This window comes from Monodelphis domestica, chromosome 3 (genome assembly GCF_027887165.1).
Source record: "Monodelphis domestica isolate mMonDom1 chromosome 3, mMonDom1.pri, whole genome shotgun sequence".
NCBI lineage: Eukaryota > Metazoa > Chordata > Mammalia > Didelphimorphia > Didelphidae > Monodelphis > Monodelphis domestica.
This window is the reverse complement of record NC_077229.1, coordinates 289,808,022-289,826,308: the sequence shown is the minus strand read 5'-3', so window position 1 is coordinate 289,826,308 and position 18,287 is coordinate 289,808,022. Positions and strand designations below refer to the sequence as shown.

The window sequence follows — 18,287 nt, the reverse complement described above, 5'->3', positions numbered from 1 at the left end:
TCTATGCTATCAAGCATGGTGGGAGACATAAAATGGCTGGAAAGGTTTAAAGAATCCCTAATTAAAGACATTCATATCCAAGTCCACTTTTTCTTTTGGCAAGTCACCCAGCTGATAGGTACAATTAGAAAAAAAGTGAATTTTTGAAACATAAGTGCTACTCTCCTGAGTTAGTTTTTAAATAACAATGTAATAACAGAGGTATTTTCATCCATCAGTGAGGTATATTATTCTTAAGGTTCTATAATAAGATAATGTATCATAAAGAATACATATTCAACTCACCACTAAAGAGGTAAGGGAGACTGGATTTAACTCCAGGAGTGTTACTTCAGATGACGATGGGCACACCCAATATGTATTTTCATCTGGAATTATTTCAAGAAACCTGACCCTGTCCTTAGTTATAGAGATAGAGACTTGACTTGTAGTTTCAATAGTTTAGATGTAACCTAAGAAACTCCCTAAATTATTAAAGAGTAATCTCTTTATATCTCTTCTGCAACTTAAGAGCTTTAGAGCATTTCCTAGAGAACCAAAAGGACAAATAACTTGCTCAGAGTTGCAAACCAGTATGTGTCAGAGGTGGAACTTGAAACCAGGTCTTCCAAGCTTCATGGTCTGGTCTCTTAGTCATTACTTCCCATTGCCTTTAGTTGAAAGAAAGCAGGCAAACTTCATTATCCATATTCCTAAGATGAATATTAAAAACTAGATGAGTATATGGAGGTGAGGAACAATTCATTATTCATTCCACTATATCTGATGCATTGGACTTCATTCATTTAATAAATATTTATTAGGGGGAAGTATGAGATGGCTCAATAGATAGAAAGCCAAGTCTAGGAAAAGGGATGCTTCAAATCTGGGTTCAAATCTGGACTCAAGACACTTCCTACTTGCATGACCCTGGGCAAGTTACTTAGCTACAATTGCCTAGCCCTTACCTCTCTTCTGCCTGGGAACTAATACCCTGTGTCAATTTTAAGATGATAAAATGTACAGACACACATGACTATTTATTAGGCCCCAGCAATACATAGGACTGTTTGAGAGAGTTAAAAAATATACAATACAATTCCATTCCAAGATATTTCTAGTAGTTAGAAAAGCTACCGGGTCACCATCAGGTTTCAAAAAGAATGCACTCTGATTATCCTGAGACCAGTTCAGAAAATCGCACATTTTAAAACTGAAGTAAGTAAAAATTGATTCAGCAGGGAAGAGAGTAAAGCCTATGGGGCAATCTATCCTAAAAGAACATTTGCACCCCTGCTATTGAGATCATGCTTCCTGAATCTCAGGCAGGGACTAGGGGGCCTCCCTCAATAAGGAGAAATCAATTTACTTTTTTTTTGAAACTGCAAATCTTAATTTCTCATATCATTTTAAATATAGAATTAATTCAACTTGCAGCTTTCAATGTTGTCCAGATTATGTGTCATTCTTCTGGGCTTTCCTTCTGTTCCCAATTTAAATTTAACCAACATAAGTGGTCATATTAAAATTTTAACTTGCTTTCATACAGAAATATTCTAGTGACACAAGTTGGTGACTGATATTTTGAAAGGAATGTTGGAAAAAATCTATTTTGTGTAAATGTAGTACTTGTGCAAAGGAAAAATAGGATAATGTAGGGGAGAAAAAGGGATGGATTTGTATTCAGAGAGCAAAAGTCTGAACAAGTTTGGTCACTATCTGTGCGATCATGGGCAAATCACTTCAATCTCTAGGTCTCAATTTCCTCACCTAGAAAATGAAGGAGAGGCAGCTAGGGGGCTCAGTGGATGGAGACCCAGGCCTAGAGATACAAGGCCCTGGGTTTTAATCTGGATTTGGACACTTCCTAGCTATGTGACCCTAGGCAAGTCACAACCCTAACTGCTCAGCCCTTACAGCTCTTTTGCCTTGAAATACTTAGTATTTGATTATGGAAAGATGGAAGGATGGAAGGAAGGAAGGATGGAAGGAAAGAAAGGGAGGGAAGAAGGAAAGGAGGAAGTAAGGAAGGAGGGAAAGAAAAGAGGGAGGCCGGGAGGGAGGGGAGGCCGGGAGGGAGGGAGGAAGGAAGGAAGAAAAGAAGGAAGGAAGGAAGGAGGGAAGAAGGGAGAGAGGAAGGAAAGAAGGGAAGGGGTTGCATGAGGGTCCCTTCCAACTTTAAACTTATGAAATCACACTATTTCTAATGAATATGAGTATATACTCAATATAAAAGCAAATTCCATAATGTATGAATAATACTTCTTCAGGCTCTCCCACCTCCCGGATGTTTTAATAATTCAATTTTCTAACTCCCTTGATATTGGAAAAGAAGTACTTTAGCTGGCAGACACGAATTTATCTAGTCTCTTTAAAGGTATATCTTTCTATTACAAATAATAAATTAACTCTGTTTTATGTCAGGATCTAATGAGTTTGGTCACTGTGAATAAATTCTTCAAGGACTGATCACCTCATAATAGGCTGATAAAATCAGAATAAAGTGAGCTCATGAGTGAAAGGGAAAGAAAATAAATGTTTATTAGTTTTAAAAATATAAAAATTTAATTAAAAGATAAACATAAATTAATTACTGCATCTTGGAAGCCAGGAACAAATGAAATGTGGGGGGACTTGCTAGGCTAGGATGAGAAGTCTATTGATCCCTCTTTTAACCATAGCAAAATGTATAAACTACAAATACAACATACCTGCTCTGTTGAACATCATTCCATTACATAAATATTTCACAGCCTTCTAAATCTATATTTTTTAGTATTCTATGGTCCCAATAGGTTCCAAGTTTATCTAAACGTGTTTTTAATAGATGATGGATAGATTTTACTGAGTCTGCCTTTATGTGAGGCTATGATTTTACACTCTAGTTTTCTTAGAATAATAGTGGACACATAGTAAATGTTTAATAAATACTTTCTGAATTTGTTTGCTCCAAATGGTCCACTCCATCTTTGATCACTAAATGCTTGTTTAAGCTGCTTTATCTATTATTCTCTGTCTTCTATGTTTTTTAATTGTCACCTTGACTCTTTACCATATAAATTCTACTACTGACCTACTTTCAATCACCCCCTGCCTTTCCTTGTTCAGTTTACACAGCAACTGCTTAGATATCATGCTGCTATAAATTTTCTCTTTGGCCGAGTAGGCATGCATTCCCAGACCTCACTTTTGTCTTACTCTGACATTTAATTCTATATATAATATTTAGGGGACATTGGTGCTTCTCTACCAGAAACTGCTACTTGATACCTCTGTTAGGCCCCAAAAATCATAGCTAAAGGGAAACTTAACTCTCTCGCTAGCTTTCTGAACCTGTTGTAAAACTTGGGCAATTTCTCTCAGAATATGATACTCTTTTATATTTTTTATATTATTTTATATTAACAGGTAATTAAAGAATGTTTTGGGGTAGCAAATTTTCTGATAAAATTAAACTCTCTCAGATTATAATAAGTAACAGAATCACATAAATTGAGTTAGAAGTGACATGAGTAGTCATCAAGTCCAATTCATGCTCCTCAATATACTAGGGAAATGACCATTAGGCTTCTGCTTGCAGACCTCAAAGGAGGGGAACTACAACCCCTTAAAGCACTCATTCATCTTTGGGACAGATCTAATTGTCAGAAAGTTTTTCGGGACATCAAGCCTAAAACCAATCTGTACAAATTCCAATCACTATTTCTGGTTCTGTCTTTTGAAGCTAAATAAGTCTTCTCCCTCTTTCACAAAGAAAAAATTTAAAATACTTAAAGACAGTTATCATGTCTGTCCTGACTCAACCAAGTCTCATAAAGCTTGGAGTAAAAGTTCTTCACTATCTTGGCTACCCTGACTTAATGTTCACTCTTCAGTTTATAAATGTCCTTGCTAAATAAACTGTAATATCAAAAACCTAACTCAATATTCCAAATGTGTTCTAATCAGGTAAGAGCCGAGCAGGGCTATCCATTTTATTATTCTTGAAAGTTATACTTCCCTTAACAACCTAGGATGATCATATTAACCTTGTTGTACACTAAAACCTTGAGACTGCCCCCCCCCAAATAAATTGCTATCTTTAGTGAAAATATAGGCTTTCCTTAATGGAGGACAGTAATAGTAATCTAGGATAGTAGTCCTAGACGCCTTCAGGTTTTCAGTAAACACCACCAAGAAGATTCCACATGTATTTTTTTAGCGTATAACTTCCTAGGGTACAATACAAGGCTTAAAAATATCATGATTATTGATTGATTGCTCACTTCAAGGACTTTTGATGATACCACCTACTGGTATCACTGGGCTTTCTAATCCTACAGCCTGATTTTAAAAAATAAGCAAGTGGACCCCAATCTGAGATAAGACTCTTCTTTATCTCTTAAATTGCATTCTAATAATCACTTTACACTATTTAGCCTTCTCTGGAATATGTGAAATTGTTGCTCTTGAGAACTGACAATAAAGCTTTCTCTGGTACCTATAACTTCTGTATGGTGGATGAATTTGGAGAAATTACTTAACTTCTCTAGACTTTCGTATCTTCATCTATAAGATTCAAGTGTTGAGTAAGATGACTCTGAGGTTAATTTCCAGTTGTAAATCTATGATCTTATGCACTTGATAGTTTTCTCCATAATGAATATTCTATATACAAACATCATTCTTCACTTTGTCTGCTGTTCTGGAATCTCATTAGAGAACAGTACCTAACTTATATCCCTAAGGATGTATATCTACATATACATACATTCTTCTTAAACTCAACTATAACTATGAAACTAAATTTGATTATGCAATGTCTAAAATGTTTAAAAACAAAAATAACAACCTTTACTTTGACAGTTTTCTTCATTTATGGATCTCAAAGCTCTTTCAAAGGTTCTCTCTGATTAAAGAGGTCCACAACCACTTATACTTTTGTATGTGGCTAAAATTTAACAGCAAGAATAACAGTCAAATAATCCGGAAAGTAAAAGGCAAAATCAGAAATAAAATTTAGGACACCAAATATATGGTCTTTAAATTACATAGATTTGTTAATTAATTCAATAGGACATGACAATGATAAAAGTAAGTATCAATTATGCCCCTTTTATCTTAGAAGAAAAAACACTAAAAAAGAAATTAACCATTTGATCTGATTCATTCAGCAAGGCAGAAAAAAAGACTAGAATTACAATTACAAGTAGGCATTTTGTGCCTGTCTCATTAAAATAAGTATCTAGGCATAATGACATCTGCCATCTTTATGACTAAGGAGGTCGAGGTCAGAGGATCTCTTGAGCACATATGTTCTAGGCTGCAGTGGGCTAAGACAATTGGGTATTTACACTAAGCCTAGCATTAATATTTTAGAAAGAGGACTACCAGACTGCTTAAAGAGAGTCAAATCAACCTAAGATAGAAACAAATCAAATTATAACTCTTGTGCTAACCAAAGTCAGATCAGAGCCTGTGTGTAGCCCTTACTCTTCCCGCCTGGGAGAAAAAGGAAGACCTAATTTCTTTCTTAGACAAATAAATTAACAATATAATATGACATGACATGATGTAACATAATATGACACGACACAATATTACATGTCATGATGCAATACAACATAACAATTTCATTGACTCTTTTTTTCTTTTCTTCCAAATACCACAATTTGGGTTCCAGCTGAAAAGCTGTCATGAGGTAAACATTCACAAGATAATTTAATGTTGTAGTTCATGGATTTCTCAGAAATCTGAAACTATTTGTCAAGCAACCAACGAAGAATACCCGGAAAAAGACATTATTGCTGGGGAGCAGTTTAATGTAGTAGTAGACCCTATCCAATGTGAAGTTCAGTAATTATTTCCTGAAAGTTTACTTCTTTCCTTGTAATTCTGCATTTCAATCAAATGGAAATACAAATATAAAAAATTCTTCTTTACTAATAAAAATAGTATTTAGCAGAAGAGGTCACTTCAATGAATGCCATCACGAAACTGCCTTTAGCAGATATTTTATCCATTATTTTTATATTAAAAGAGAACTATTATTCATAAATGTAGAAAACAAAATTAAGACCACTTATCTGTTTTTGACCTCTCTAATATAACCTATGTTTTGTTTTGTATACCCTATAAAAATTTTCAAACCTTAATTGCATTCAGTATTTTAAAATTTATTTCTAGATAGTCTACAAAATCATTCACTAAGATAGGAATGTAAGGGACCATAAATAATCTATTGGTTTACTCACCTAAACCAGACTTTTTCAATCTTTTTAAGTGCTGACTTGTTTGTTTCCCAGTGGGAGATTTTTGCCCATGTTTCATTTCTTTATCTGAACTGTCAGCTTCACCATTTTTAGATTCAGATCCTAAAAAAAGAAAACAGTTATACAACTGTTGTCCTCTTTCGTGTTTTCCTTTTTTAAATGATTAGATTTAAAAAAACCCCAAAAGTATTCTCTTTGTCTTTGCTAAGAGATACTAGCTTCTTTGGTCATAAATTGATTCTTCTAGCCTTAGAAATAATAAATGTAAAAGCAAAGTAAATGAATTAAGAAAAAAAAAATAGGTGGCCTAATAAGTGTAGCCAAAAGGTTAATTCACTAATCGTATAGCTTGAGGATGAGTCCCAAGAAAACACTTTTCAAAATAAACATAAATAAGCTTTACACATTACAATATAGTGTTGTCAAATACTGCCGAGAGAGAAAGAGAGAGAGAAGCAGAGAGAGAGAGAATCTTTCCAAATAACTTTTGCAAGAAGGTATTTCTGAAAAACACAAACATACAAAACACAAAAAAGTATATAATAAAACAGTTATATCTCTGAATATTTTTGAAATAAACAAATCAACTATAAGCTATAAAGCAAAAGCAAAGGTCAGAGTTGCACAGTGGTGAGCAAAGTATCAGAAAACAAAAGCAAGTAAAAGGATCTCTGGTTTTTCAAAAGAAGACTAATACAAAATCCATACCCACAAAAGAATTGCTTTTGATAACATTTAGCATCAGTATGTAGCCCACTATTAAAGTTCAACATCCAAATGAGCAGGGGAGGGGAAAGGAGGGGGGAAATACTAGCATCATTTCTCATACTCTTTATTACTTCTGTCACTAGCAAAAGTCATTTGTTATATAGTATTATAATTACACACCTAATTTTTAAAAGGAGGGACAAGCAAAACTAACTTAAGTTGTTTGATCAATAGAAGGGATTAAAAGAGATTAAACCAAACATTCTAGTAGAAACAGTACCACTGATTTCTAGCAATTCCAGATTTCAAATATCATCTCTCAGTAAGGAATATTCTGTGAGAATTGGTCTAGCACACAATCATTTAGCTATTTTACCTGAAGGTGAATCCGACTGCTCATCAGACACCTTTAATGGTGTCAAAACAACACGAGGAACAGTCTTGTTTACCATCATTGAGACTCCATTTCTTCTTTTCTGCTGCTGTCTCAAAGCCTATAAAACATGATAATAAAACACAACATAAAAATATAACCAAAATTATTTCTTTTAAGTGAATTAAATGAGGCATCTGACTATTGTTAAATGAAATCTCTTAGGAGATCCAAATTTTACAGTCACTAATTTGTTAGGCTTGCTAATAGTCACCTTCATGTCATTTTCTTCAAAAGCATAAAATCAGGCTTTAGGAAAGGGGACGAGCCTTAGATCATTTTCAAAGCAATTCTGACAACAAAGCAGCACTTAAAGGTTTGCTCTACCTTTGCAGCACAACATGAGGACCCCTGGAATTTGAAACTATGACTTCCAAGTAAAATAAATGTAAAATAAATGTTTCGAAACCAGGATAAAAATATATGTGCCTGCACTTGTCTTGCAGGTGCGTCCTCTCTAGTATACTGCTCAGTCAATCAAGTTAACACAGAGTGTCATCAGTATGTACAGCATGTAAGGACTACAGTACTGAGGCACTCACTCAGCCGTGTGGAGTGCTGCACGAAATCACTGAACATGGCAGGAATCATTTATTTCTGTGAAGGGAATCAGTCCTAATCTTGGAAACCTTGCAGCACTTGGCTTCTGTCTGACTGACTTTAGGCATTAACCTTCAGAACACGAACATGATGGTGTTCCGGCAAATCCAGAGGAAAAAAAAGATATAAGAATAAATCTTTCCAAATGAGAGTGATTTGAGTTTCACAAAATGAATCAAGTACAGCGATAGCACGATAAAAGGTATTAAAAAGTTTTGAAATACAGAATACTAACTGATCATTTTACACAAAAAATTATCTCTGATAGAAAATGTTCTGAAAAAAACCTTAAACAGGAGCCCTTAACTCAGAGGTATAGGGTTGCTACAAGTCCTCAAAAGAGTAAAAAGATTGCCATGGACAGCCTAAGCCTTTAACTTTGCCTTTTCTGTGTCTTTGTAATTCCTATTAATTCTATAACATTTCTGTGACCTATTTAATGTTCTTCTACCAGGGATAGACAGACATTATTTCAAACACATCACTGACTTGCCTATCTCTCTGCAGCCAAAGACAATGCAATCTTATTTGGAAAAGGTATTTCAATTAGCTGTACCTAAAATTCTCTTAAAAGATCATGAGATGTAGAGACTCAAGTAATTAAAGAACTGAAAAATGGAAATGAGCTTTGAAATAATTTGAAAATATGGAAGCTGCAGAAAGGACATTCCAAAAGAAGGTGGTGATAACAAGAACAATGGGAATCATCATTCCTCATTTTGTGCCCAGTTTTGTAGTGAGGATTAAATGAGTTTGTAAAAGCATGTACAACATAGTCTAGAGCATAGCAGGTATTTAATAAAGCCTTGTTTCCTTTTGTAATAAGAGAATGGAAGAAGCAACAACAAAAACTTTATATGGCTATATTTAAATTTTGTAAAACAAAGCATATATTGTTCTAATTTTGTACTCAGAACAAATCTTGTGAAATGGCTATAATATTCCCACTTCACAGATGATGAAGTTGAGGGCCTTAGCTAGTGAGTATACAATGTAGTATTTGAATTCAGGTCTTCTTGATTCTTAAATTCAACATTCTATCTATTATCTACCTAGCTGCTGCTAATACAGAAGTCTTTACTGTCAAAGCATTTAATAACAAATGGATCACTTTAATAGCAATCTCTGAAGGGTTCAAGGTCTTTAGAGACAAAAGTATCAAGATTCTATATTAAACCTTAAGAGGGAATTTAGTGCATTGTCTGAACTCACTTTAGGATTATAGCTAAATATCCTAGGCAAATATAATATACAATTATATTATATATATTAGAGAGTAATCACATGTCTGTATATTAAAGATTGAATAACAAATGCTTGGAAAAATTATATGCATGTGCACACACACATACACATTTTAAATGATTCCTAACAGTTCGACCATAGTTAATCATGTGGTGTTTTTTTAGTAAGCATACTGGAGTGATTTGCTAAGTATTTCTCCAGTGGATTCAATGTATCTTTTTGTCAGGCCATCAGAGGTTAAATGAATCACCCAAGGTAACACACACTAGGTTAGTATCTGAGGCATGATTTATCTCAGATGTTCCTGACCCTCGCCTTGCATTCTATCCACTAAGCCACCTAGTTGCCTAATTTGTCACCATATCCACAATTATAATGAATCTTCCCCTTCCTTAATCTTTTCTTGGCAAATAGTAGATTCTTAAAAAATGTTTAGTGATTGATGGATCAAATCCAAGATCCTAATTATACTTATTTGTTGTTGAAAATAACATCTTATTCTTCCATCTCTACCCTCTGTCTCACTTTCATCTTTTTAAAATGTTTTTATTTATTTTGTTTCTTACACCACCAATAGCATTTCATATATTCCTTCCCCCATCCCCTTTGAAAGCCACTCCATTCGACAATTTTTTTTAGAGAGGAAATAAAGTCTACACTACTGATGGATACATTGAAACAGTCTGAAAATATGTGCACTGTGTAACACCTGTGTACCTTCCACTTTGAAAAATGGGTAGATTGGAGGGGGAGGGGGTGTCTTCTTATATCTCTTCATTTGAGTATTACTTGATTTTAATAATTTTTTATATTTACTTTGGTGTGTTATTAATTTACACTGTAGTTACTGTGATATTTTCTTGGCTCCAAGAACTCCCATCTTTAGGCGTGGCTCTCAATCCACTGAGGACCCAGATGCCCCCTGCTTCATTTCTTACAGTATAGTAAGCATTACATTTATGTACTGAAATTTGTTTAGCCATTCCCCAACTGAAATTATTTTGTTTCTAATTCCTAGCTACCATGAAAAAGTGCTCTTATATTTTGTAGTATATAGGGTCCTCCTTTTTTTTTTATCATCAATGGCTTCCTTGGAGTATGAATCAAGTGAAGTCTCTGGTAAATGGATATGTACATTTTAGTCACTTTATTTAGGAAATTTCAAATAATTTTCCAAGACAGCTACACCATTTTATAGCTCCAGCAATAATCTATCAGTGTCTTATCTTCCAAATAAATCCTCCAATATTGTTGCCATTTTGGGGTCATTTTTGTCAATTTGTTTTGAAGTAAAAACTCAGTTTTGTTTTCATTTGCATTTCTCTTATCAGTTATTTTTATAGCTTTTTCATGTAGGTTGTGAATACTTTGAAGTTTTTCCTTAATAACTGCTTTTTTTGTATTCTTTGGCCATTTATCTTTTGGGGAATGGCTATTAGTCATATTTATTAACTGTATGTATAGATGTCACACACACACACACACAGAGACTCTTCCTCATAATCCTTCGAAATCTATTCTTTATTTTAATTTTAACTAGTCTTTTATCCCTCTTCCTGTCTTTATCCTTGAGTTAACATATTTAACTATTTTTTCAGCTCTTACTTATTCTATCATTACTCATACCTTACAAACTTCCAACTCTAGGTCATTCTCATCAAATGAATTTTGTGTTCTTACAAGACTGGAGAATATCAATAGAAAAATTCATGCAACTCCAAATGGAGTCAGAAATTTATGTAACCACATCTGGGTTTTCATTACTTAATAACAATCCTTCAATCCTATCTTACAGATTCTCATACTGGCCACAGAGGCTGTTCAAAACTTTCATTTCTGTCCCCAAACTTACTTACTTACTTTCTCTCTCTCTTCCCACCCCCAACCTCACTCCTCTCTCTTCCTTCCCCTTGCCCCCTCTCCCTACCCCTCCCACCACCACTCTACTGGCTTGAGAAGGGAAGTATGTTTGATTCATAGTTTACATTTTTGTACTTATTATGTGTGTGCTATCCCCTGGTTCTATTTCACTCTGAATTAGTTCATCTAAGCCTTTCCACTTTTTCTTCAAATACCTCATATTTGTCAGTTATTACTGCACAATAATATTCCATTACATCAATGTACCACAGTTTGTTTAGTCATTCATCCACCTTGATTTTAGTTCTTTACTATTATGAAAAAAAATGCTACTAGTACAACTGGGTTAAAGTATATGAAGTTTAGTGACTTTTTGAAGTTAGTTTAGTTCATGTATAGGCTTTTCTATAGTCTCTTTAATATTTACTTTATCCTTTTTTAGTCATCTCTGTACTTTTTAATTATTTGGAACATTTTTAGATCATAAGATCCTTGTGGACAGTGACTATCATAAAAAAAAAAAACACATTTGTTTTCCAGCATTTACCACTGTGGTTGGCAGATAGTAGGCACTTAATAAATGTGTATTGATTATTAAGCACATACTATGTTTTGCCACTATGCTAAGTGCTAGGGATACAAAGAAAGGTAAAATGTTCTCTGATCTCAAAAAAGACAACATTCCAATAGTTATGTATAAATAAGATAAGAGTCAGAATATGTTGGAGGTAATCCTAGTTGAAGGCACTATATTAATTTTACAGGAAAGGTTCTTTGCAGAACTGAATTCTAGTAGATATCTTAAACTCAACATGCCTAAATTTGAACTGATTATCTTTCCACCTAAACTCCTTCACCTCCTAATTTCCGATTATTGTAGAGAGCAACACCATACATCCAGTCTCTCAGGTTCACAAAGTTTTATCTTCACTCTCTTCTCACCTGCCAAATATGAACTGCCACCAAGGTCTGTAAATTTCACTTTACAATAAATCTCTAATATGCCCTCTTCTTTTCTCTGACATTGCTACCACTCTGGTGCAGTTTCTCATCTTCTCAGTTTAGGACTATTACAATAGCCTGCTGGTGAGTTGTTCTGCTTCATATTTCTCCCCACTAGTCTCCATCTTCCACTCAGTCTCCAGTATGAATTTCCTGAAAAGCAGATGCAACTGTGTAACCCCATATTTAATAAAATGTTGCTTATATCTTCTAGTATACATTAATAAATCTTCCTTATGTCTTCTAGGATCAAATACAAAATCTTCTATTTGGCATTCAAAATTCTTCATACTCAAACTTCCACCCCCAACTACTTTGATCTTCTAACTTGTAATTTGAATTCTTCCAACTAGTGTTATTTCACAAATAACACTCCATCTCTTGGCCCCAGGCATTTTTTGTCTGTCCTCCAAACCTGCTGCAATACTCTCCCTCCTCATCTCTGCCTGACTCCCTTAGTTACATTTTAGTCCCAGCTAAAATCTCATCTTTTACATGTAACCTCTCCCAAGCCCTCTTAATTATAGTTTCTTCCCTCTGTTAATTATTCTGATTTATCCTATATAGTTTATTTGTACACATTATGCTTGTTTGCTAATTTTTGTTTCCCCTCATTAAAATGTGAGCTCCTTGAGGGTAGGGATCATCTTTTGTCTCTTTTTGTATGACCAGATTTAGCATAGTGGTGGGACAAGGAAGCCACCTATAAAAAGTGTGTAAGGTACTACATATATGTGTGAGGGGGAAAATAATTTTTGTGTCATCACCCCTTGTATCTATTACAGTTGCATAATAATTTCTTTTAATTTTATCTCTTAAATTTTTATCTACTGTTAAGGATAAGATTAGGTACCACTTTCAAGGAGAAAACTGTACTAATTCCCTAGATGTTCATGTTCTCTCCTTTTTTCAAACAATCTTGGGTTTACCTCTCTGTTTCTATATTACTTTATTTGTCTATAACATCTTGAGAAAACAGATTATTTTTCAGTTGTTTTTATATTCTCAATGACTACTATGGTGCTTAATACATAATATATGTTTAATCAATGTTTGTTGAATTGACAAAAAGAAGCTTTGAAATTCAGTGGAGCAAACTGCTTTTTTTAAAGTCTCCTCCAACAAAGTATCTCCCATGCATTTGTTAAAATCATGCAAAATTCTTTGAAAGATGTTAACAATAGAACTAATTTGTTTACTACTCTGATTATTAGTATCAGATAACACATATGCTTATCCAAAGTATTTACCATTGCCTTGGAATTGGTCCAACACTAAGCCCAAATAAAATAAGGTTTCCCCATAGACTGTGATATTCTCCATATGTTTCTGTTTTCAGATGACATTATCAGTACACTATTTGCAAAGAGCCCTGGAACAATACAGAGACTCTTAAATGAAATATACAACTCAAAAAAGTCCAGCTAAACTATCCACATAAGAAAAACTAAATGCATGAAGAATATCTATTTTATAGACACCCATAAATAGTAGACTGAATAGCCTCCAAAGCTGATCCATCAGTTCATCTATTTTGGACAGACTTGATGTCTGTAATAGTCTACAAATGGATGATGAACTATGATAATAACTTATGGAAAAGAGCAATATTATCTTGTATTTGGGAAACTGTATAATACTTTTATTGACCCCAAGTTTTTCTATGAAACAGAGGTGGCATGTCACAATGAAGAGGGGAATAGATTCCAAGCAAGGAAGTCCCAAGTGTTCAAATCCCGTCTCAGAATCTTATTTGCTGTGTGACCCTAGACAAGTCACTTAACCTCTCTGTGACTCAATTCAGTCATCTCTAAAATGAAAAAGTTGGCCTTACTGCCCTCTAAGATTCCTTCTAATTCTATATCTGTGATGCAATGACTCTACAATCAGCAATTATTTCTGGTGCTACTATATAACATACTTGTTTACAATATAATACAATACCAATACAATAGTTTATAAAGAATTAAAAGTTGTAAATTGACTGCAGGGCAATTGAAATACACCTGAACATTATGGGGAGAGAATTAAATTATCAAGAGAGGCAGAAAATATATCAGAGTCATCTGGGGGGGAAGTGCACAGGTCATCATCAAGAATAATGGACAAGGGGGCATGTTGATGGCTCAGTGGATTGAGAGCCAGACCTAGAGATAGGATAGGTCCTAGGTTCAAATCTGACCTCAGACACTTTCTAACGGTGTGACCCTCAGCAAGTCACTTAATACCCACTGCCTAGCCTTTACCACTCTTCTGCCTTGGAACCAATACTTAGTATTGATTCTAAGACAGAAGGTAAGGGTTCAGGAAAAAAAAAAGAATAAAGGATAAGAGGTAAACACACATATTCTTGTGTGAAAGAAGGAACAATAGTTAGAACAAAAGAAAAGTTGTCTTTTTTTGCTTTCTGCCAAGTTTAAAGTAATTACCTTCCAGAAAAGTAAATATGAAATCAAGGTGAGGAGTAATATTCATTTTGGAGAGATGTCAGGCCAGAAGAGAGAGGAAGAGTATTGATTGTTTACTATGACAAAAGAAAAAAAAAACACGTTCTATTGTTTTTCCTCTTTCTCTCAAATTGTGGGCCACTGGGGGGGGGGGGCTTTGCTTATAGAATATAAACATTTACATAAAGACAAGTAAGCATACACATAGATGCACACACCCCACATACCCCCATCTATTCACTGGAAGTCAGTCCTAAAATCCCTCATTTGGGAAGCACTAAATTATTAAGTTGTTCTAGAATTGCATGCTGGATAACAATGTAACTTAAAGCTATTACCTAACAATAATTTAAGATACCAAGAGAATCGAATTTGTAGGTGTAAAATCATTAGAACCCACAGGGTAAACAGAGTGGGAAATAACAGCTTAATTTATATAGTAGATTGCAATTTGTTACTGAGACACAGAGTGAACAGTATAATTGCAAACCAGGTTCATCGTATTCAGTCATAAAGTACTTAAAAATACAAAACTGTAAAGGTCCCTGGATTATCTTTAAGAAAGTATAGTAGATCATCACAATAAGATGAGTTATTATATGCATTACATTTTCAGAAATATAACAAAAAGTATGAATAATAAAAGAGTGAAATAGCATAGTTAACCTTATTGTGGCTTTTAGTGTGCCATGAAAGACAAAAGAGCAAACTGCATACTATATGCCAATTTCTGATAAGAGATGTGTTTATATAACCCCTTCAACTGTCCATAGGTTTTACACAAAAATACATTCTGATGAAAAACACTATGAAATAATTTCAACACAATTAAAAACTAAAAGAAATGAATTAAAATCCCAAGCATAAACTAAGAAGTATAAATTGAATCTTAATCTTATAACTTTTCTGATATAAAATATTTTCATACTTAAAGCAGATATGCACAAACACAATGCCATGACAGGCATCAATTTTTGTTGATGACAATTAAGACAAAGCTTTACCAAATATTCTTATGGTCTCTTCAATAAGAGAAGTTTCTAGGTTCAAAACATCTAGAATAATAAACTCTGAAATAATAAAGCACAATGTCAAAATTATAGCTAAAGACTAACAAAATAATCCTGAAAGGAAAAAAAAAAACACTTTAAAAATGTATTAGAGGGTTAAAGATCATAACCACAACTAAAAGGAAAGATTCAATAGAAAGTAGTCAGGAGAGTTACTTCTATAGATGTGCTTCTCTATTCTCTTTAAAAGGTAGAAAAGTTTTCTCTAAAGCAGTAAATTATATCTCAAAAGTTTTGATTCAGGAGAATCTTAGAAAACTCAAAGCTGGGGAATAATCTTCATTTCCATTCTAAAGTAGAAAAACAACATACAAAGAGGATCTTGACATCTACATCATAAAAAAGATAATGCCTATTTTATTTTGCTGGGGAACTGGTGGAAAATATGATAGTTTATGGATAATGTATTAGTACAGTAAATACTTCATTGGAGATTTTAAAATATCACATTCTGTTAATGTTAAAATTTAAATAATTAAAGTATACACATACTAAACACCTGGCTGCATTAGACATCAGCATCTCACATTCTTACTGCTTGTCTAAATGTCAATGCCCGTGTTCAGTAACTATTATGCAACATAACCTTTGAAATTTCACAGTATTGGTCAGAAATAACAAGATACAGCAAAATAGCAAGAATGAATCTGCTCTGACATATAAAGGAAAAGAATCTGTGACTTTATAAGTTCGATTACCCTAAATAAATAATGAAGGCTTTCAGATAAACTGGCATAAAGGAAAAGGAAAGGTTATGTTTTAATACCATGTCATTTTCCATCAAAATGAAATTCAGTGTTGCTTAATTCTTTTTCACTTTTTGCTTTAATATTCAAAAGCCAAAATTTTAGGGTAATAACTGTGAGAGAAAAAAAGCATTAATCAAATATCATGACATTCTTGCATATTGTTTAATCTGCTTTTCATGAGTTAACAAGAAATCATTAAATTATCTATTAACCATGCATCAACATTTTAAAGTCAGTTTATTTTTTACATCACCATTATTCCCTGCCTTCATTCCTCCCATAGTGTCATTCCATTAAAAATATTTTTAAAAATAAATCAGCATAAATGACCATTACAACAAAGAAGTCTGAATATAAGTACAATGTGCAACACTTGTGAGACTCAATTCTGTAAAGGGGTAAGGTAGGACTGCCTTCTCATATCTTTTTTTTTTAATTCCTTACCTTCTGTCTTATTAATCAATAGTAAGTGCCTGTTTCAAGGCAGAAGAGTAGTAAGAGTTAGGGATAGTGGGTTAGGTGACTCGCCCAAGAGTCCACACATTTGGAATGTCTGAGGCTCCATCTGAACTCAGGACCTTCCATCTCTGGCTCTCTATCTACTGAGCCACCTAGCTGCCCCTATCATATCTATTTTTTCAAAACATGTTTATCCTTTATTCTTTGGCAACATTCTCTTTTTTTCCTCTGTGATTATTTTTTCCATTTATATTATACTAGTAATTTTGTGTAAATTGTGCAAATAATTTTCTTGGCTCAGCTTCTTTCACAGAATTAGTTCATGTAAAATTTTCCACACTTCCCTGTCTTCATCATATTTGCTATTTCTTGCAGCACAGTAATAATCCATTATTCATGTGACTTAATTTATTAAACCATTTTCCAATCTATGCATCTATTTTGTTCCAAATTCTTTGCTATCAAAAAAGTGTGGTCATAAATATTTCTGAGTATAGAGTAAGAGTGTTCTTATAAATGTTCTCATAGTATATGCCTCGTGATGGAAACTCTGAGTCAAAAGGATATGAACATTTAAATAATTTTAATAATATAATAATTATATTAATTATATAATCCTAAATTGCTCCAAAATGGTTATACTCATTCACCACTCCACTACACATCCACCACACCACCAATGCACTAGTGTACCTATTTTCCCAGAACCTCTTCAATATTGGCTATTTTCATCTTTTGTCACTTTTGCCAATTTGTAGAGAAGGAAATGAAACCTCAATGTTGTTTGGTTTGTATTTCTCTCATCATTTATGTACACATATGTATTTATATTTTTATAAGTATTATTCTATTTCTTTTATGTCCTCATTTTAATCATCATATAACTGAATACTAGGTTCTGATCATTTCTTCCAGTATTATTTCACCTTGTTTTGTGCTATTTTATTAATTTTATTGTCTGTCCTTTTTTTAATGAGACTAATGAAAGATTTATCAATTTTATTGGTCTTTAATTTTTCAATTTATATATTTCTCTTCTAATTTTGATTTCCTTTATAATTTTATGTGTTGATTTTCTAATTTTTAAATGTATATTGGCCTCATTAATCACTTTTATTTTCTACTGCTCATATATGTTTACCAAGATAAGGCCTTTCACCCTGAGGATAGCTTTAGGTAGATTCTTCAAGTTTTGGAATATTCTTTCATGTTATCATTTCCATTCACCTAATTTTTTAATGATTTTTTTTTATTTTTTTTTATTTGTGAGCTCATTAATTTCATAGGATTTCACTCTAATGTTTCTATTTGAGTCCTTTTTACTTGTTTTCACTGAACTGATTACTATTTTAATTGTTTCTTATTTGTAAATGTGTTTTTAATATTTATGTGTTTTATATTTGTAATACTACTATGCCCTAAAACAATACCAATGAAATACAATTTTCCCTTTTCCTCTCAACTTGCTTTATTAGTTTATAAAA

At 33.4% G+C, this 18,287-nt stretch overlaps 1 protein-coding gene across 10 annotated transcripts in view; it reads right to left on the bottom strand.

Moving 5' to 3' along the window:
• Positions 1-18,287, bottom strand: part of ASXL3 (ASXL transcriptional regulator 3) — a 245,000-nt gene that overhangs the window by 68,896 nt on the left and 157,817 nt on the right. For 8 of the 10 annotated variants that reach the window (XM_007487186.3, XM_007487187.3, XM_056823860.1 and 5 more), the window contains 2 exons: positions 7,315-7,432; positions 6,213-6,332 (listed from right to left, as the gene is read on the bottom strand). In XM_007487186.3, the coding sequence (XP_007487248.2) occupies positions 6,213-6,332; positions 7,315-7,432 (238 nt within the window). Of the gene's footprint in view, positions 1-285; positions 600-6,212; positions 6,333-7,314; positions 7,433-12,018; positions 12,200-18,287 lie in introns of those variants that run through there. The other 2 variants (XM_056823863.1, XM_056823864.1) reach the window with 2 other exon arrangements.